At 43.3% G+C, this 21173-nt stretch overlaps 1 protein-coding gene and 3 long non-coding RNA genes across 4 annotated transcripts; all 4 read left to right on the forward strand.

The window, feature by feature from the left end:
• Nucleotides 1–4996: 4996 nt before the first annotated feature.
• On the forward strand, nt 4997–5591 carry LOC121052414. The gene is made up of 2 exons (XR_005808993.1): nt 4997–5191; nt 5300–5591. It is a non-coding gene; the product is annotated as an uncharacterized LOC121052414 (long non-coding RNA).
• A 625-nt stretch (nt 5592–6216) lies between these two features.
• Nucleotides 6217–7958, forward strand: LOC112198982. Its single transcript, XM_040518684.1, has 2 exons — nt 6217–6662; nt 6737–7958. The coding sequence occupies exons 1-2, from the start codon at nt 6322–6324 to the stop codon at nt 7956–7958; spliced, it is 1563 nt and encodes a 520-aa protein (XP_040374618.1). The 5' UTR covers nt 6217–6321.
• Nucleotides 7959–18729: 10771 nt separating this feature from the next.
• On the forward strand, nt 18730–19408 carry LOC112196336. Its single transcript, XR_005809005.1, has 2 exons — nt 18730–18856; nt 19316–19408. It is a non-coding gene; the product is annotated as an uncharacterized LOC112196336 (long non-coding RNA).
• A 1197-nt stretch (nt 19409–20605) lies between these two features.
• LOC112196337 lies at nt 20606–21148 on the forward strand. Its single transcript, XR_002935146.2, has 2 exons — nt 20606–20747; nt 20856–21148. It is a non-coding gene; the product is annotated as an uncharacterized LOC112196337 (long non-coding RNA).
• Nucleotides 21149–21173: the final 25 nt, after the last annotated feature.

Consider the following 21173-nt stretch of genomic DNA (forward strand, 5'->3'; position numbering starts at 1 on the left):
GCCCCGGCTCGCCCCCAGATCACCGCTGACGCGCCGCCACGCGCAGGGCCAAGTTAGCATCAGAATCTTCAGAAGCTGAGGACTGAAGCACATCAATCCCACATCGAAAACATGGAGAAGATCAGTTCCCTTCTCACCTATAAAAGGTTCTCTCCTCTCTCCTCATTAATTTCGCATTTACTACTTACCTACTTTTACTTTGTCAACACAAGTACATTGACTAACTTAGGCATCGGAAAAGAGAAGACCGCTCAACGCGGTCTCCTTCTGACGCCCTCTGTACTTTACTTGACAGGTATTGGAAGCTTTGCGAACATCATAGGTAGTGATCTGCCCATTGGATCAGCGTTAACTTAAGTCCAGCTACCGTTGAACTTTAAACATTAACAGTTTACGAATTAAGTTGCGTTAACAAATTAATAAGTAAATGCTCCCTCAGAGTTGACTACAAAACAGAAGTCTAAATAAAGTCAAGCAACAAAATTAGCTTCAGAACACCTACTATTACGTCAGCAAGAATCTTACTTCAGCCACGATTACCCTGACCTACAGGATCAACCCCTACACCATGGAATAGTGCACCGGGTTACAACAACAAACCTGGTATGCCTTTGACAGCTCGTTGTTAGGTTAAAAATTGCACAAAGTGTAAATTGTCACCCAACGTAATTTCACTCGTATTCATTAGCCGAATAGAGTTTTAATTATTTTGGGTTCGACCCATTCAAGACAGAATGTGTCTCTTAATTACAATCTCTTGTTACAAGAGAAACACCCTTTGATTCCATTTATAAAGAAACCAGTGTGTGGTTGTTTGTTTTTGCGGCTGCACCCGAATTTTGGAATGGGTTGCCTACGTACCTGGGAAGGGATCAAGCCACTCGTAGTTCAAGAGTTCCAATGAGTGAATGACCCATTGGAAGGCTTGGATTTTTGGGATAGGAATAGTGTTTAGGATGCGGTTGCATCTAGATTATGATTCCAGATTGCCTACATACCCTTGCGGGATCAAACCACATGTAGTTCCAGCATTTGGGATTTAAATGGGTAGATGACCCATTTATTTTTGGATTTGTGTTTGAGATGCTTGTGAGGGTTTAGAGCCCTTGAATTTGCTTTTGGGTGATTTGGGAATGATTTGATTTTTCTGGTGTTTGGGTGAATTTGACTGGTGGAGTCAGGGATTCGATTTGACTAAATTTGACTAGTGGAGTCAGGGATTCGATTTGAATTTGTGGTTGCATCTAGTGGGTCGCTAGATTGCCTACATACCCTGTAAAGCGATCAAACCATTGTAGTTATGACTTTTGTGGATTTTGGGATTTTCCTTAGTTTTGTACCAAAGGGATATTTTTAGGTTCCGGAGCATTTTTTACGAAACCAAAGCCTGGGTATTTGGAAATGGAACCCATAGCGTCATGCTTTGCTAAATTCTCCCAACGGGCCCAAATTTTGAACTGGGCTTCTTTTGTATCCTCGCGAAACATAATCTTCTATTCATGAAGCTTTCTTGACCCCAAACTTAATACGGGGACCTTCGATGCACCGAGTGAACTTCGAGTCTCGATTTTTCTTGAAAAGAATTCGGGGAAGTGCACCAAACTTCTATTTTGGGCATCAAATTTTACTATAGACACCCATAAACTTCTCAGAAACCCAAAGCTTCCCAGCAGCCTGTTGAGCAAAAATAGTGAATAAATATACTCAACACAATCTCACTCTATTTCATTAACTGAAATAGAGTTTTATTATGTTAAGTTCGGACCCATTCGAGATATATAATATCCCTTAATTACAATCCCTTGCTTCAAGGGAAGACCCTTTGATTCCAAATACGAAGATAAGAATTCCATGGAGAGGAGTGTGTTTGTTTGATTTTGTGGCTGTACCCAGAGTGTTTATCAGGCTGCCTACGTACCCCAAAAGGGATCAAGCCACTCGTAGTTCATAGTTTTGGGAAGGTTTGGATGCTTCGATGAGTAAATGACCCACCAAAGAATTTTGGTTAAGTGTTTGGGTGAAAAGAAATTTGGATCACTTCTGTGGTCACTAGGATTTGGTGAATTTGGTTTAGGGAAAACCAGGGATTCGGTTAAGGTCGCGGTTGCATCCAGATTTAAATCCAGACTGCCTACATACCCCGTGAAGGGATCAAACCACTGTAGTTCAACATTTGAGGTTTAGATGGGTAGGTGACCCATTTATTTGGGATTTGTGTTTGGGAGAGGATTTAAAGCCCTTGAATTTGGTTCGGACTTTACTTGTGTGATTTGGAATGGATTTGATTTTTGTGCTATTGGGAGAATTTGACTGGTGGAGTCAGGGATTCTGTTTGGAGTTGTGGTTGCATCTAGTGGGTCGCTAGACTGCCTACATACCCTGTGAAGGGATCAAACCACTGTAGTTCATCAAATTTGTATTTTCGGTTTTGTACCAATTTTTACTCAACGGGTGTACATTTTGAACTCGTCGAGAAAACATATTTTGGTGAACACCCAATTTTAGTTGAATGTCCACTGATTTAAATTGGGCACCCGAATGTGCCGAGCTTCATAATAGGCCCTGAAATTTTAAATGGGCTTTTTGCTTGTCGATGAATAATTCAACCGAGCCCGAATTTCTGACTTGAAGTGGGCCTTGTAAAGCTTCGAAACTTGTGGACAAGTGATCTAAGAGAGCCCAAAAGAAAAATCTACGGCACATAGATTGGTTCAGCCCATTTGATTTACTTTTGCACCCCATAGAGCCCAACAAGCCTCCACATCGTGGGCACTGATCTGAACACCCATGATCATTGGCATTCAACTTGGAACAGTTGGTGACTTGGTGTCTTCTCCCATCTAAAACTCCAGAAACCAGACGTTAGATGTCATCCCTCCTCCCTTGGCCGACTTGATAAGTTTTGAATCCTTCGGATAACATCAACTTGTGATAAAGATGACATTTAGGATGAAGCTTGGTTCCTCTATTTCACTTTGGATAAGGAGTCTGGACTCCGAGTTCTGTATAAATAGGAGTACCCATTACTTGATTCTGCATTCTCCATCAAGAACGTACATTGGGTAAGGCTTCTTTGACTCAAAGAGATAATTTTCTAGTAGTAAATCTCTTCAATTTATCAACTCGCAAATTTGGGGCCTCCTTGTTCTTCCCCCTTTGTCTCTGCTGTGATTTTTACTGGGTAACTAGTGATTGCATTTGTCTTGTAGCTACCAGCTCACATATGAACCCCAATATCAAACTGAGGTTTTTATTTTATGCAGGCCTCTCGAGTTGAACTGGATGTGGCTTCTCCTTGAGGTAATAGCTGCCATCCCAGGGAATTTTAATCTAACTCTTTATGATTTGCTGACAACAGCACCGACTGGCCGGCCTTTGTTGTTGGCTTTGCATCGACAAATTTGCTGCATATTTGCTTAATTGCACATGATACATTTTTTTTTGTCTTGATGTGTACGAATCGGTTTGCCACCGCTTCAATTGCTTTGTCTGTCAATCATTAATTCTTTGCATGATTTTCTTTTGATTGACAAGGAAACGTGCAGCTGAACTTTGCTAATTAAGAGAGACTTGCTGCTCATTTGTTTAATTGCAAAGCTTTTGCCTTTAGTTAATGGTTTGACAATCATGCTTAATTGCATAGGAATTGTTTTTGTCTTTGATGTTTGGTGATCGGTGCCCACATGATCATGGCCTTTCTTTGATTTTCTTTATTCATTGTTCCACCATGACTCAATTGCTTTGTGCTTCATTGTGCAGAGGTTGTTCCCTTTGTCTTTAGCTCTCATTTATAGACAAGGCTGCAGCATACTTTAATTATAGATGAGTCATGATCAGCTTTCCACCGTCAAACAAAAGAAAAGAATATGGCCACTATTTTGTCTTCTTTGTTTCAAGCTTGCAGCACATCTAACAAACCATTACTTATGTTGCTCTGACTTGCAGCAAATGTGTTTAATTGCATATTTTTGAAAGCTATGACTTTGACAGACATGTGTGAAGTAATTATCTGCAGGTTTTTGACATTTCTCCACCGCAAAGCTTCGTAGCTTCTTGAGAAGTGACCTCTGCTTCTTTAATTAGATGCAGTTGCTTGCTTCCTGATCTTTTATTTTTGGCTTGTTCTGAAAAAGGACTTGCAGCATAGCTGCCTCGATTATGCATATTCTGAAGCTTTTGCTCTGCTGCAAATGAGTGGAATTAAGCTTCCATTTTTCTTTGTGTAGCCGTGACCATGAAATCAAAACCGAGGACTTCATTCTTCTTCCTTGCTGATTATGAGATTGTTTTTCCATTTTGCAGACATAATTTTGAAGCAGAGCATTGCAGGCGGTGTTCGAACCATTGCTTTACAGAGGTGAGTTTCAACTCCATCAAATGTTGCAGCTTGGCCACAGATAGCAATTTTTCCTTCTGTGATACCACTCTGATGATGACTTTGCTGCAGGTGGAGTAATTTATTCCTTTGGTGCTGCATAAAGATTCCTCCAGAGCAATTTCTTCACTTTGTGAGCCCAAGAACTTTGCAGATTTGTCCTTGGCGTGAACCAACAGCCCGAGGCTTTCACTTGACACTCATCTTTGCCACCCATATGCAGGACGCACCGCAATACAGGCATCAAAGACAAGTGTAGCGAAACTTGGGAACTTCGTAGAGCCGTACTTGGTGTGAACTGGCAGCCCCCCGGGCATTCACTTGACACTCATCTTTGCCACCCATATGCAGGACGCACCGCGATACAGGCATCAAAAACAAGTGTAGTGAACCCCTCTGTTTCTCTTCTTTTGCCATCAGAAAGTTGTCGAAATCCCTTCTCTTTGCACGTGCTTCTTTCATTCTCTGAACCTGCACTTGTCGTCAACATAGAAGGTATTTCGAAAATGTTTTCTGGTTGTTGTTTTATGTCTTTCTGATTTCTGGTGGGCAGCAGTAGAGTTTTGGGGTTTTGTGACTTTTTGGTTGGTGTATTTGGCTTTGGGGATTTCAAGGCTTCTTATCACGGAGGATTTGTTATCGGTGCTGTTTTGGAAGGGTTATAAAACCCCTGTGGAAATAAACAGAGGAAGGACTTTCTGCACTCATGAACCCATCAGCAACAATACAGGAAAAGTACCAATAAAAGACCATGGAGAAATGACCAGCAGGATACCTGAACTTGATGCTCTCCTGTCGTCGGGTTGTAGTCTCCAGGTAACTAAGCACTGTGCACTATTTCTTTCTCTTGAATGCAGCCTCACTCTGATGCACCAATATAACTCACCCTTCTCTCTATTTCTCTCCGTCCCCTTTCTTATGCAGCCTTGTGTTTCTTATATAGGGGCAGTGAAGATTCTAGAGGGCGGGATAAACATTTGTTTGAAATTTGAATCTCCCGAAGATCACGAAGATAAGCTGTTGATCGGAGACTTCGTCTTTGACTTTGAGATTGAACTTGGACGCCCTCTGCCACTTTGTTCTTATCACAATTTGAATGCTTTCTTCTGTTTCTTTTTTTTTCGTAGCTTATCCCCACCCAAGCTTGGTCAACCTTTGAATTTGAGAAACAGATAATTTGTAAATAAATATTTGTTTAACTGCTGTCATTATCCTCTTCTCCTTTTTTTTTTTGAATAATTGTGACAGCTACATGCTTTGTACATTGTGGGTATTTTTTTATTATTCAACAGTTGCCCCCTCAAGCATCGTGTGTGTAAAGGCTTTATGCGTACGAGGCTTGACCATTTTGTCATGCTTTCTGTTTTCAGAAAATGAACCCACATGGAGAACTTTGCACTGAACGGGTTCCCGGAAAAGGCGAACGTGTAGCCAAAAACGGTCGAGAATACAAGAGATCTCTTCCTTTAAGTTCGATCAAGCTTACCATGTCGCTTGAGAGTCGGCCAACGTGGGCTACTCGGGCCAGTGTGCGTTCTGGCATTCTTAGATTCGACCCTCATGCAGAGGATGAGGTCATCAAATCGTGTCTAAGTTATGGCAACGTGTTTCAGGCCTATACTCTGGAAAAAGTGAACAATGCTGAGCATGGTGATGACAAAATGTTGGTCGGAATGAACTTTTATCCGGCACTGCACAGGATGTTGCAGAGTAAGCAAGAATGGGGCCATGATTTTAAATTTCGAGGTCGATCAATCTTTGGCTTCGGCGTATTAGAATGGACTGAAACTATCTTGGAGACCTTCAAGGATACCTTATACAAAGCAGGTATATACGGAGCTGTTGCTGTTTCTCGCTATCCTTACGAGTCTTCAAAGAATGTTTGGAGGGCATTTTGTGAATTATGGGGCCCTTTGTCCAACACATTGCATTTTGCCGATGGTGAGATGAGCATTTCTTTATCTGACTTGCAAGCTATCGGAGGTCTGCCTATTTCTGGTGTTCCGTATGAAGAATTTCTTCCGACTAACAAGGATTTGCGGAATAAAGATTTATATCCTCCCACAGTCCTGGAGCTTTTACAGATACATTCTGCATTGTGTATCGAGTATGGGTACGATGCCATTTACTGGGATCAATGGCTTACCCATTTTTTCCGAGGGGAACTCATATATGCTTCACCTGGTGAAGGCAAGGCAGTGCTGCCGAAGCCAAGGACCCCTAGACTACCATTGAGAATTTCTGAGGAAGGGAAGCTTGCTGCTTTTCTTGTATTTTGGTTGTGCAGGTTTGTCCCCTCTCTATTTCATTTTGTTTGCCAGTTTGTATTGGATGCATTTTCCTGACATATTTTTTTTACAGGTTTGTCTTACCCGCATGGGATAAAACAATAAGGCCAGAGGCATTTCATATGGCATGTTTGATGGCAAAAGGAGTTAAAGTTTCCATTGCACCAACAACATTAGGATATATTTATCACCGTCTTGGAGAAATTGCTTCTTATCCGGTAGGGGATGTCCCCCCCAAAGTGTGCTTACCCATACATTATGTACTTTGCTGGCTCGGGGAATATTTTCCACAGTTGTGTAAACGACGAGCGGACAGTGAGTTTCCAGCAGATTATCCGCGTCTAGCGAGGTATGCTTATGTTGCAAGCAAAGATTTGTCCATTACTTGTGCCAGAATGGTCTTTCGGGATAACAAGTCTGTAATCTATCGTCCCCATGCTTTTCTCGAAACTGAGGGCTGTTTTTTGTTAGACGATGAGACTCTGTCAGACGAGAGATTTGAGTTTCTTTTTGGCCTACGCTCTGCATGCCTTCCTGTGAGAGTTGATGGTCAGCTTATTTTAGAGCCGTATTATCCCAACAGATTTGCACGTCAATTCGGCTATGATCAGAGTGTTCCCTCTAACCGCCTCTCTTTTAGTGTGTCGAAGAGGAAGCAGTGTTTTGTTGAAGATTTAGCGAGAGCCCAATCTATTCTTTACAGGAGGAATACAACAGCTCAAATTTATATCCCGAGATCGACACGTGAAGGAGAATGCACTTGGTGGTACTGCAAGTGGTGGTTGAAAGCTTGTATACCTTATTTAGGGCTTTCCGTATCGAAGACTTTCAAGACTTTCACTCAGAAATCTCCTGAGCCTGATCATCGTGTCTTTATAGTGAACAAACTTGCTGAAGTTTCTGCGGATTTGAGAAAAGAAGTTCAGATTTCATCTTTACCAAGGCCAGAGAGTCAGAATTCTCAAACGAGCCTTAGCAAGGTTGGGCCAAATGGTGATAACCGTATCAGTAGTAAGCACATTAACCATGAGAAGGTGGCGACCCATAAAGGGACAGTATCCAGAGAGGTGAGTCTTCCCCAGACAGGATCTGGCACTCAAGATGCTCAAAAGGCACTCAAGAGGAAACCTGACAGTTTACATCCTTCTAATCCTTCAGCAGCTGTTCGAAATGTCCAACAAACAGAAAGTGGATTTAGCTCTAATACTGATCCTTCTAGGGCAGAGATTGTAGCTCGAACTTCTAAAAGGCAACCTGTAGAGCGTCAGAGCAACGGGCGTCCCCAAAGGGCTTAAACCACTATTGATCAAGGTGTTAAGAAAACAGTTGTGCCTCAGAAAGCTTGTATTTCTAGCAAAAATCCCTCAACCAAGTGCATGCCAACTGTAGAGGATGTGGGGAGCTTTCTATCAGCCATAGTCGATCCTGGGCTGGCTTTATTCACGAGGAACTATCTTATTGGTCATGTGAGTGACATTTTTGTGAAAGTTTCTTCCTCAAAGACACCAGAAGATTTATTGGCCCATCATGAAGAAATCCAATTAGCTTTGGGTATGCTCCATCCCGTTATTGAGTCTTTGAAGTCTGGTAAAGATCTGTTCGAGAAATTTACCTCTACCATTAGAGATATGCTAGCGGCTGCAGTGGATTCTTCGAGAACTATTGCACTTCTGAAAGAGAGCACAGGAGTTGATGTTGAGTTTGCTGATAACCTGATTTCTGACTATGAGGCGTGTATGAAAGTCAAACAGGACTTAGACTCCCGGTTGGTAGATTCTTCCAAGAAGCTCCAAGACTTGCAAGCTACAGAACTTGATATCAAAGCTGACGAGGAGCGGGTTAGGAAGCGTCGTCGGAAACATGACAGTCAGAAGGCCTCTATTGAGAACACCATAAAGTTGCTGAAGGAATCCATAAAAGAGCAGGAGGATCAAGGGCGGCAACTTCTTAAAGAGAAGTCAGACTGTGTAAAGGACAAGCTTCCAGAGATCGAACAGTCTATATCTTCAAGCAAGCTGGAGCGAGAAAAGTATCAGAAGTCATTTGATTCTTTTATTTCCCTTTTTCCAACTGCATAGATGTTCGGATGTTGTTTCTTTCTTTATGATTTTGTTTGGGACTCTTGTTCTCCCTCTCTTTGGTTAGCCCTTGCTTTAAATGTACTTCAGTTTAACTGCCTTCATTTTGTGATTGCTTTCATTCTCCTGTAATAAAAAGAACTGAAGTTATCATGATTACTTATTTTTCCTTTCCTTGATTTGCTTGTAGACTTGTGATAATTCAACCTGTGATCATTGATAAATTAACCACAAATTAAAGGAAATCAGATGTGTTGGAAAAGATGGCTGAATCTAGTTATTACCAGACTGCCAACGTACCCTGTTAAGGGATCAAGCCAAACGTAGTTCCCCTGATTGATTCAGGAATGGAGATATATATTTTTTTTTGATTGGGTGGCTGCATCTAGTTTTTGAGGCTAGACTGCCTACGTACCCCGTTTGAGGGATCAAGCCGTCGTAGTTCTGGTAGTTTTGTGCTCTAGGTTTTGCCTGGACCGCCCTTTCGGGTTTTCAATCCAGCGAGCTCTTTTTTTTTTTTTTTTTGTGCTCAGACTTTGCATGGGCTACCCTTTCAGACTTTCAGCCCAGCGAGCTTTTTAGATGAAGAACTTTTTGACGAACTTCCCATTCACGCAGGGGTAGATACAGTCTCCGTCTGCATTTGAAAGCTCATATGCACCTTTAGTGAAGACTCTGGTGACAACATACGGGCCCTCCCATTTCGGCTCAAACTTCCCTTTTGACTTTCTGGTAACAATAATAGGCCTTCGGATTGTTAGAACCAAGTCTCCTACCTTAAAGGATCGGAATTTAACTTTCTTGTTGAAGGCGCCTGCAACCTGAGCCTGGTAGATTTCGAGCCTCTGTTGGACTGCAAGTCTTTTTTCATCGAGTGCTTCGAGTTCTGCAAGTCTGATCTTTGCATTTTCATCTGGACTTGCAAGCTGAGTAGCAATCCTCAGTGATGGCAACTGGATCTCTAGTGGTAACACTGCTTCAGACCCGTATACCAAATTATATGGCGTGCACCCCGTTGCTGTACGAACAGTAGTTCTATAGGCCCACAATGCCTCAGGTAGGCGTTCATGCCAATCTCTTTTATTTCCTGAGACCATCTTCTTTAAGATGTTGCAAAGAATCTTGTTGAAAGCCTCGGCTTGCCCATTAGCTGTAGGGTTGTAGCTTGCAGAGAATGCATGCTGAATATGGTATTTCTCACACAGCTGGACCATGGCCTTGCACTTGAAGTATGAGGCGTTGTCAGATACTATCTTTGCGGGTACACCGAAACGGTGAATGATGTTGTTTCGGATAAAGCTTGCAACATCTTCTGCCTTGACTACTTTCAGGGGAATTGCTTCAGACCACTTAGAGAAATAATCTGTTGCAGCCAATATATACTGATGCAGGCGTGAGGATTTAGGATTTATAGCACCTATAACATCCAATCCCCATGTTTCGAAGGGGTATGAGAGAGTTGCAGGATGAAGAGGGACTGGAGGTTGATGTATGAAATCTCCATGTAGCTGGCATGCCTTGCAGGAGCGAGCGTAATTTACTGAATCCTGTACCATTGTCGGCCAGTAGTAGCCTACTCGTTTCAGCTGAGCTGCAAGTTTTGGACCGGCCTGATGAGCTCCACAAATACCTGAATGGGTGTCTTTAAGAGCTTTAGCTGCCTCTTCTTTCGACAAACACCTTAGAAGTACTCCGTCAAAGGACCTTTTATACAAGGTGTCATTCAGATAAGCAAACCGAAGGGATGTTCGTCTCACGTATGCTCTTTTCTTCGGATCACTAGGGAGCTTTCTGGTTTGGCAGTACTTAATCATGTCTTTTCGCCAATCTGTTTCTTCTTCGATTTCGAGCACTGAGACTGCATGTATTTCTTGTGATTCCTCATTCCGTTCAAATGCGGGAGGCAATAACCGACGTTCTCCAACTGTGATTTGGACATCTCTCTCATCTGGGAGGGTCAAGGACGCTGCCAAATTAGCCAGTGCATCTGCTTTGTCATTCTCGGACCTGGGAATGTGGCTAATATGTACTTCTTGAAACTGCCCCATGAGATGTTTGACCCTCTGATGGTACGGGATGAGGTTCTCATTTTTGACTGCATATTCGTCATTTATTTGTCTGACAATCAGCTGAGAATCTCCGTAGGCTTGTAAAGTGTCAATCCCCATTTCCAGTGCTATCTCAAGGCCAATGATCAACGCCTCGTATTCTGCAACATTATTTGAACATATGGCCATGAGAGAGAATGAGTATGGGACTAGGCCCCCAAATGGTGTAATGAGCACAACGCCTGCTCCTGCTCCCCTTTTCCTAGCTGCCCCATCAAAGTAAAGCTGCCAATTAGACGTTTCTGTTGAGAAAACTTCTTCATCTGGCAAGTCCTCAGGTAATTCCGTATGATCAGGCACAGGATGTGCTGCTAAGAAATCAGCAAGTGCTTGCCCTTTGATAGCCTTTTGGGACACGTATTTGATGTCAAACTCTGATAGGTACAGAGACCATTTTGCTAAGCGTCCAGATAGCACGGGCTTTGACATTAGATACCTGAGTGGGTCAGCTTTGGAGATCAAGGTGATGTTATGAGCAAGCAGATAATGTTGTAGCTTCTGAGCTGCAAAGACCAAGGCTAGGCAGACCTTTTCGATAGGAGTGTAATTGTGTTCTGCCCCCACAAGTGTCCTGCTTAGGTAATACAGAGCGCTTTCTTTCCCCTCATCATTATTTTGTGCGAGTAATGCCCCCAATGATCGCTCAAGTGCTGCGATGTAAAGAATTAGGGGTTTTCCTTTGATGGGTGCCATTAATACTGGAGGTTTAAGCAAATACTCTTTAATGCTATCGAAAGCATTCTGACAGGCTTGATCCCATACAAAGGGAACGTCCTTCTTCATCAATCTTGTGAAGGGTTGGCATCTTCCAGAAAGGTTTGAAATGAACCTTCTTATATAGGCCAGTCTTCCTTGTAACCCTCTTAACTCTCGCAAGTTCCTGGGGGAGGCATTTCCCTGATTGCCTTGATCTTTGTGGGGTCAACCTCTATTCCTCGGTACCAGACAATAAAGCCAAGGAACTTCCCAGATGTTACCCCGAATGCGCATTTTAAGGGATTCATCTTCAGTTGATGTTTCCGGAGCCTTTCAAACACCCTTCTCAAGTCGGCTAGGTGATGCTCTCTTTTCCTTGTCTTGACTACCAAGTCATCGACATAACACTCGACAGTGTTGTGTAACATATCGCTGAAGATGACTGTCATGGCTCTTTGATAAGTTGCGCCTGCATTTTTCAAACCAAAGGGCATTACAGTGTAGCAATATACGCCTTTTGGTGTACGAAATGCAGTGAGTTCCTCGTCTTCAGGTGCCATTTTAATTTGATTATAGCCAGAGAAACCGTCCATGAAGGACAATGCGCCATATCCTGTTGTGGCATCAACCAATAGCTCCGTGATTGGGAGTGGGAACTCATCTTTTGGGCATGCGTCATTAAGATCCCTGTAGTCAATGCAGATGCGGATCTGTCCATTCTTTTTCTTCACTGGGACGATACTTGCCAGCCATGTGGGATATTTAACCTCTCGGATGAAACCAGCATCGATGAGCTTGTCAACTTCAGTCTTAACTTGAACTGCGAGCTCTGGGCGGAAGCGTCGGGGAGCTTGTTTTACCCAGCGTTTCTGATCCGAGACTGCTAACTTGTGAACTGCCACTTTTGGATCTAAACCAGGCATGTCTTGATAGCCCCAGGCGAAAACGTCTTTGTATTCCTGGAGGAGAGATCTGTAGCCTTTTAATTCATCTGGCGTCAACAGAGCACTCACAAATATAGGCTTTGGGTCCTCAGCTGTCCCAAGGTTGATCTCTTGGAGGTCGTCAATGGTTGCTTGTCCTCCATCCTCCATTTGTGGGGGAGCAGGCTGGGCGGTATCAATGAATTCTGGAGCTTGATCTTGGTCTTCAAACGAAACACAGTTCACTGAAACTGATTCTTCCAGGTTTTTGTCTGGCTTAGAACCCACTGTCTTTTTGAAGATCACCCTTGTGTGTCGTTTAACCTTCCATTTCTTGCTTGCTTGTGACTTGTTGGATGGTAATGAAGAAGTGTTGCTCAGACGCTGGAAAGCTGAGACACGGGGTTGCTTTTGAGTTTCCAACCGCTGAAAGATTGGGACGCGGGGTGGATTGTTCGTCCCTAGGCGTTGAAAGACTGAGACACGTGATGGCTTCTCCATCACCTGTTCTTCCTGAAAAACAGCCCTTTCGTGATTTGTAAGTATGTCTGCTTCGGGAACTTTTGCTTTAAGCATGCCATTCACATGTTGAACTGTGATCTTGAGTGCATTGTTCCCTGGCCTGTTCCTGAGCCTTCTTGATTTGACCCTTAGTGGAGCAGATGTTGTATTTCTGAATGAGACAATGCGCTTGGTCTGGCCTTGCTTGTTCCCAAATTTTGTGGAAATGACCAAATTGCCCCGTGGGATAGACTGATCAATCTTGTGAAAAGGCTTAGTGTAACTTGTCATGAGTGCCTCAATTGTATCTCTTATTGGAATTAAAGCCTTTTGTCCAGGTTCTCGCTGGTCTTTCTTTGAATATTTGAAGATCACTTTAGGTCGTATTGCTGTTGAGCTTGAAGGCTTATCATCTTTTGGGGTCGTTACCTTGACTCGGATGGGCTTTGGTGGCTTAGCAACCTCAGGTTTTTCAGACCGTTGTTCAACTACGTTATCCTTCAGTATTCCAGTGTTTGGCTGCTGTGTCAGACTAAAGGTTGGAGGCTTGTAGAATTTGGCATCAGAGTAGTTTACTTCTTCACCTTTAAAGGGATTTACATCTGCCCCTACTTTCTTGGCCTCACCATCTGCCAAATACTTGAAGCACTGATTTAATGTCGAAGGAACAACACCATATGTGTGGAGCCAAGGTCGTCCCAATAGTACGTTAAAAGATGTCGGAGCATCAATCACATGAAATAATGCGTCCGAGCATAGCCCCCCAATCTCCATCTGAAGTGTAATAGTGCCCATGGCCTTCTGCCCAGATTGGTTGTATCCCTGGATTGTCAACATGGATGGGGACAATTGTTTCACACCCATTCCTATCGTGCGAAGTGTCTTGAGCGGTAGAAGATTCACAGCTGAACCACCATCTAAGAGGATCCGGTTAAGCGTCGTGTTTCCCACAAGTCCTGTAACATAAAGGGGTCTATTGTGGTACTCAGACCCTAATAAGAGATCCTCTTCACCAAATGTGATGCACTCCATACAACTTGCACAAACCTTTGGTGTGGTTATGGCAACCTCTTCCTTGTACATGTCAGGGCTCAATAAAGCTTCAATGAGTGCTTCCCTCAGCTCCCTTGACATCTGTAATGCGTCATAGACACTCAATGTAGCCGGGACACGTTTCAGGTGAGCCAGCACATTATATCTGTATTTCTGTGATGACTCCTTTATTCGGCCCTCGTTCTGCTTCGGTTTAGAGTTCTTTGACGTCGAGGCTTTTCCAGTCTTGTCCGTCGTGTTCTCTGGAACGTTTTTCGACTTTAACTTTTTCGGGCTATCAGATGGTTCATTCACTTCTTTCTGCTTGTCAGCTCTTGGAATGCTCAAACCAGAGCGTAGAGTGATCTTATTAACCTCGGGTTCCGATTTATCAGAGCTTTCCTCGTCCGCCTCGGTGTCTGATCCCTTAGGGCCCTCAGTGGTGACCATGCAACACTCAAGCACTTCCTCACCATCCTCTTGCTGTTCAGCTTCGAGAAGTTCCTTAGGTAAAAATTCCCGTAAAGTGATTGGCACCCTTGGTGGTTGTTCATACTCTTCTTCATCAAGGATCTGAACTTTCTTGGGTGCTCTCTTCTTCTTTTTCTTGTTTCTTAAGGACGGCCTTCCCCTGATCTTAACTCCGGATTGAGTGGAGGACCCAGTGTTGATAGGACGGTGCTTGAACACTTTGGTCAATGTCTTCCACTCGTCTGTTGACCCATCTGAATTTTCTGAATCTTCCCAAATGTCAAAACTCGGTGCGGTCATTAGCTCATACAGACTAGGAATTTTCGGATTCCCAGGGCGAGGCATATCTGGGTGCGCATGAACAATCTTGACTTCATTGTCCACCTGGAAAGCGACGCGTATAGCACCCTCTGGTAATGAGACTGTTGCAGCCTTTGTTGGTGAGGGAGCCACTGCAAGACTTTCTTCAACCACATTTGCTGATGCAGTTCTGTTTGGGGACGAGTCGATCTCTATTTCATGGTTATTGATCATCTCTTGGACTATATCTTTGAGGACGTAGCAGTCCTTCAGTGTATGGCCAACCAGACGATGGTACCTGCAGTACTTGGGGTCATTGGTCCTGTTCATCTCAGCAGGACGCTTCGATTCTGGGAGTTTGATGGCTTTTGCTGCGAGAAGCTCATCAAAGATTGAATCCACATCATCATCATCAAAGGAGTATTTGACTTGTTTCCTTTCCTTCAATGTGAGTCTTCGTGGTCGCTCATCTCTTCCTCGACCGTTGCTGGCACCCTCACTCTTCTTTTCAGTTTTGATGAAGGTGGCCATTGACTCCCCCTTCTTTATCGCAGGTTTCTTAGGATCAACTTTCTTGTCCCCAGCCTGTACTTTTGGAGTTAGCATCTTTTGGCGAGCTATCTGTCTTTCCACGTTGCTAGCCTTTGAAACCAATGCGTCAAAAGTTTGAGGTTCTGCAGTGCCAACAAATGTCGCAATATCAGGAAGCAAGTTGTTGGTGCACATTTGAACAGCAGACTGTTCAGTCAGCTTCTCAGGGCACTGGAGGTTCAAGCTTCTCCACCTTGTGATAAAGTCATTGGCATTTTCCCCCACCTTTTGTCTTGCATCAGCCAAGTCAATGATTGAGACTTTTTTCTTGGAACTGACAAACTGTGCCAAGAATGCTCTCTGCATGTCGTCCCATGTTGTAATGGACCCTGGCTGAAGCTGGGTATACCATGTGAATGCGGACCCTTTGAGGGACTGAACAAATTGCCTAACCAAAAAGGCATCCAGTTGAGAAGTCTCTCCGCAAGCTGAGTGGAAGTGAGCCAAATGTTCGTGAGGAGAGCCATTTATCCCATCAAACTTATCGAAAGTGGGCCTCTGATACCCTTTGGGGAAAGGTATGGCATCGTAATGGAGAGGGTATGGCTTCCTGTACCCAATTACAGGCGGATTCAGCGATAACTGAAATTCCTTAATCCCCTCGGCTATCATTGTCTTGATGTCGGCGGGGGAGAATGTGTTTGAGTCGCCTGAAGAATCTCCACGTTCCTCATGCTTCCGTTCTGTGTATTGGAACATCTCTTTGCCCCTGTCCTTGTTATTGGCCATTAAGGCTAGTTGTGCTACCAATGCAGCTACTTCAGCCTCCTTCTCTTCCAATTTTTTGGCTGCTGCTGCTTCTATTTCAGCACGCCTCTTGGCCTCTTCCTCTTGCCTTCGGATAGCCTCAAGCTCAAGCTGTGCTAACCTTCTTTGCAACTCTTGCATCTGCTCTTCCGGGCTTTGCGGGTTAGCTACCAGCACTTGTGCACCATCGGGCTCTCTACTTTCACTGCTTTCTGAACCCTGTGAGGAGCCATCAGTTTGCAGTTGGGAGACTCTTTCTTTTACAGATGTCTCATAGAGTGGATTATCTTTCCACGTTTGCCCCTCATCTTCTGATGCAGTACCCACTGAAGAAGCATCTCTAGGCGTCATTTTGTGAGCCTTGTTGCGGGTGACTGGCCCTGAGTAAGAGTCATCTTTGAAAACAGGATACTCTTTGTTTCTAGCCCCCTTTGGCCTCCCTGCATGCTTTGATGGTGCATCGAGGGCCTTGATTACCCCTTCAGCTATTTGCTTTGGGTCGATATTTTGACCTTCCCGTATGATAACTCTTTGTGAAGAGGTGGTGGACTCTTGAGCCACTGAAGCTTCGTCTTCATCCTTCTCCTCAGTAAAGGTCACCATCACACTCTCAGTGTTAGGTAGATAGACCGGGATAGTGCCAACCATGAAATGAGCTGGCATGTGGACCTTAGTAGCTGAAGGAGTCTTGGGAGCATTGGTGGTTTTGACTGGAGTTGGTGTCAACTGAGCAATTTCCGCCAAGATGGCCTCAATTGTTTTAGCCTCAGCGTCTCTTTTCCTCTGAGCCCTGGCGGCTCTTTTTCTCTGGTTTCTGATGGCATTCTTTGAAGAGGTCTTAACGATCTGAGTCTTGACAACCTTCACAGCCTTGTTGTCCTGTTTGGCTCCAAGCTTGGGCTTTGTCATGCTTCGAGTGATGGGTGCATGACCAATCACAAAGGACATACGATGACCAGTCCTTTTTGTGTTGTCGCCAACTGCTGGGAGCTTGTGAAAGAACACGGTAACTTGTGGTGCCATTGTATTGTTTCCTGAGAAACACACACACAAAATACATTAGTATCTTCATAAAGGAGATGAAAAGGAGAATGGATCCCACCGGGCGTGCCAAAAACTATGTTGAGCAAAAATAGTGAATAAATATACTCAACACAATCTCACTCTATTTCATTAACTGAAATAGAGTTTTATTATGTTAAGTTCGGACCCATTCGAGATAGATAATATCCCTTAATTACAATCCCTTGCTTCAAGGGAAGACCCTTTGATTCCAAATACGAAGATAAGAATTCCATGGAGAGGAGTGTGTTTGTTTGATTTTGTGGCTGTACCCAGAGTGTTTATCAGGCTGCCTACGTACCCCAAAAGGGATCAAGCCACTCGTAGTTCATAGTTTTGGGAAGGTTTGGATGCTTCGATGAGTAAATGACCCACCAAAGAATTTTGGTTAAGTGTTTGGGTGAAAAGAAATTTGGATCACTTCTGTGGTCACTAGGATTTGGTGAATTTGGTTTAGGGAAAACCAGGGATTCGGTTAAGGTCGCGGTTGCATCCAGATTTAAATCCAGACTGCCTACATACCCCGTGAAGGGATCAAACCACTGTAGTTCAACATTTGAGGTTTAGATGGGTAGGTGACCCATTTATTTGGGATTTGTGTTTGGGAGAGGATTTAAAGCCCTTGAATTTGGTTCGGACTTTACTTGTGTGATTTGGAATGGATTTGATTTTTGTGCTATTGGGAGAATTTGACTGGTGGAGTCAGGGATTCTGTTTGGAGTTGTGGTTGCATCTAGTGGGTCGCTAGACTGCCTACATACCCTGTGAAGGGATCAAACCACTGTAGTTCATCAAATTTGTATTTTCGGTTTTGTACCAATTTTTACTCAACGGGTGTACATTTTGAACTCGTCGAGAAAACATATTTTGGTGAACACCCAATTTTAGTTGAATGTCCACTGATTTAAATTGGGCACCCGAATGTGCCGAGCTTCATAATAGGCCTTGAAATTTTAAATGGGCTTTTTGCTTGTCGATGAATAATTCAACCGAGCCCGAATTTCTGACTTGAAGTGGGCCTTGTAAAGCTTCGAAACTTGTGGACAAGTGATCTAAGAGAGCCCAAAAGAAAAATCTACGGCACATAGATTGGTTCAGCCCATTTGATTTACTTTTGCACCCCATAGAGCCCAACAAGCCTCCACATCGTGGGCACTGATCTGAACACCCATGATCATTGGCATTCAACTTGGAACAGTTGGTGACTTGGTGTCTTCTCCCATCTAAAACTCCAGAAACCAGACGTTAGACGTCATCCCTCCTCCCTTGGCCGACTTGATAAGTTTTGAATCCTTCGGATAACATCAACTTGTGATAAAGATGACATTTAGGATGAAGCTTGGTTCCTCTATTTCACTTTGGATAAGGAGTCTGGACTCCGAGTTCTGTATAAATAGGAGTACCCATTACTTGATTCTGCATTCTCCATCAAGAACGTACATTGGGTAAGGCTTCTTTGACTCAAAGAGATAATTTTCTAGTAGTAAATCTCTTCAATTTATCAACTCGCAAATTTGGGGCCTCCTTGTTCTTCCCCCCTTTGTCTCTGCTGTGATTTTTACTGGGTAACTAGTGATTGCATTTGTCTTGTAGCTACCAGCTCACATATGAACCCCAATATCAAACTGAGGTTTTTATTTTATGCAGGCCTCTCGAGTTGAACTGGATGTGGCTTCTCCTCGAGGTAATAGCTGCCATCCCAGGGAATTTTAATCTAACTCTTTATGATTTGCTGACAACAGCACCGACTGGCCGGCCTTTGTTGTTGGCGTTGCATCGACAAATTTGCTGCATATTTGCTTAATTGCACATGATACATTTTTTTTTGTCTTGATGTGTACGAATCGATTTGCCACCGCTTCAATTGCTTTGTCTGTCAATCATTAATTCTTTGCATGATTTTCTTTTGATTGACAAGGAAACGTGCAGCTGAACTTTGCTAATTAAGAGAGACTTGCTGCTCATTTGTTTAATTGCAAAGCTTTTGCCTTTAGTTAATGGTTTGACAATCATGCTTAATTGCATAGGAATTGTTTTTGTCTTTGATGTTTGGTGATCGGTGCCCACATGATCATGGCCTTTCTTTGATTTTCTTTATTCATTGTTCCACCATGACTCAATTGCTTTGTGCTTCATTGTGCAGAGGTTGTTCCCTTTGTCTTTAGCTCTCATTTATAGACAAGGCTGCAGCATACTTTAATTATAGATGAGTCATGATCAGCTTTCCACCGTCAAACAAAAGAAAAGAATATGGCCACTATTTTGTCTTCTTTGTTTCAAGCTTGCAGCACATCTAACAAACCATTACTTATGTTGCTCTGACTTGCAGCAAATGTGTTTAATTGCATATTTTTGAAAGCTATGACTTTGACAGACATGTGTGAAGTAATTATCTGCAGGTTTTTGACATTTCTCCACCGCAAAGCTTCGTAGCTTCTTGAGAAGTGACCTCTGCTTCTTTAATTAGATGCAGTTGCTTGCTTCCTGATCTTTTATTTTTGGCTTGTTCTGAAAAAGGACTTGCAGCATAGCTGCCTCGATTATGCATATTCTGAAGCTTTTGCTTTGCTGCAAATGAGTGGAATTAAGCTTCCATTTTTCTTTGTGTAGCCGTGACCATGAAATCAAAACCGAGGACTTCATTCTTCTTCCTTGCTGATTATGAGATTGTTTTTCCATTTTGCAGACATAATTTTGAAGCAGAGCATTGCAGGCGGTGTTCGAACCATTGCTTTACAGAGGTGAGTTTCAACTCCATCAAATGTTGCAGCTTGGCCACAGATAGCAATTTTTCCTTCTGTGATACCACTCTGATGATGACTTTGCTGCAGGTGGAGTAATTTATTCCTTTGGTGCTGCATAAAGATTCCTCCAGAGCAATTTCTTCACTTTGTGAGCCCAAGAACTTTGCAGATTTGTCCTTGGCGTGAACCAACAGCCCGAGGCTTTCACTTGACACTCATCTTTGCCACCCATATGCAGGACGCACCGCAATACAGGCATCAAAGACAAGTGTAGCGAAACTCGGGAACTTAGTAGAGCCGTACTTGGTGTGAACTGGCAGCCCCCCGGGCATTCACTTGACACTCATCTTTGCCACCCATATGCAGGACGCACCGCGATACAGGCATCAAAAACAAGTGTAGTGAACCCCTCTGTTTCTCTTCTTTTGCCATCAGAAAGTTGTCGAAATCCCTTCTCTTTGCACGTGCTTCTTTCATTCTCTGAACCTGCACTTGTCGTCAACATAGAAGGTATTTCGAAAATGTTTTCTGGTTGTTGTTTTATGTCTTTCTGATTTCTGGTGGGCAGCAGTAGAGTTTTGGGGTTTTGTGGCTTTTTGGTTGGTGTATTTGGCTTTGGGGATTTCAAGGCTTCTTAGCACGGAGGATTTGTTATCGGTGCTGTTTTGGAAGGGTTATAAAACCCCTGTGGAAATAAACAGAGGAAGGACTTTCTGCACTCATGAACCCATCAGCAACAATACAGGAAAAGTACCAATAAAAGACCATGGAGAAATGACCAGCAGGATACCTGAACTTGATGCTCTCCTGTCGTCGGGTTGTAGTCTCCAGGTAACTAAGCACTGTGCACTATTTCTTTCTCTTGAATGCAGCCTCACTCTGATGCACCAATATAACTCACCCTTCTCTCTATTTCTCTCCGTCCCCTTTCTTATGCAGCCTTGTGTTTCTTATATAGGGGGCAGTGAAGATTCTAGAGGGCGGGATAAACATTTGTTTGAAATTTGAATCTCCCGAAGATCACGAAGATAAGCTGTTGATCGGAGACTTCGTCTTTGACTTTGAGATTGAACTTGGACGCCCTCTGCCACTTTGTTCTTATCACAATTTGAATGCTTTCTTCTGTTTCTTTTTTTTTCGTAGCTTATCCCCACCCAAGCTTGGTCAACCTTTGAATTTGAGAAACAGATAATTTGTAAATAAATATTTGTTTAACTGCTGTCATTATCCTCTTCTCCTTTTTTTTTTTGAATAATT

Source organism: Rosa chinensis, chromosome 4, assembly GCF_002994745.2.
Source record: "Rosa chinensis cultivar Old Blush chromosome 4, RchiOBHm-V2, whole genome shotgun sequence".
In the NCBI taxonomy this organism is placed as follows: domain Eukaryota; kingdom Viridiplantae; phylum Streptophyta; class Magnoliopsida; order Rosales; family Rosaceae; genus Rosa; species Rosa chinensis.

Coding starts and splice junctions, on each gene's coding strand:
- LOC112198982 (XM_040518684.1), top strand. CDS start 6,322: ATGAGCATTTCTTTATCTGACTTGCAAGCTATCGGAGGTCTGCCTATT. Junction 6,663..6,736: donor CTTGTATTTTGGTTGTGCAG/GTTTGTCCCCTC, acceptor TTTTTTTTACAG/GTTTGTCTTACCCGCATGGG.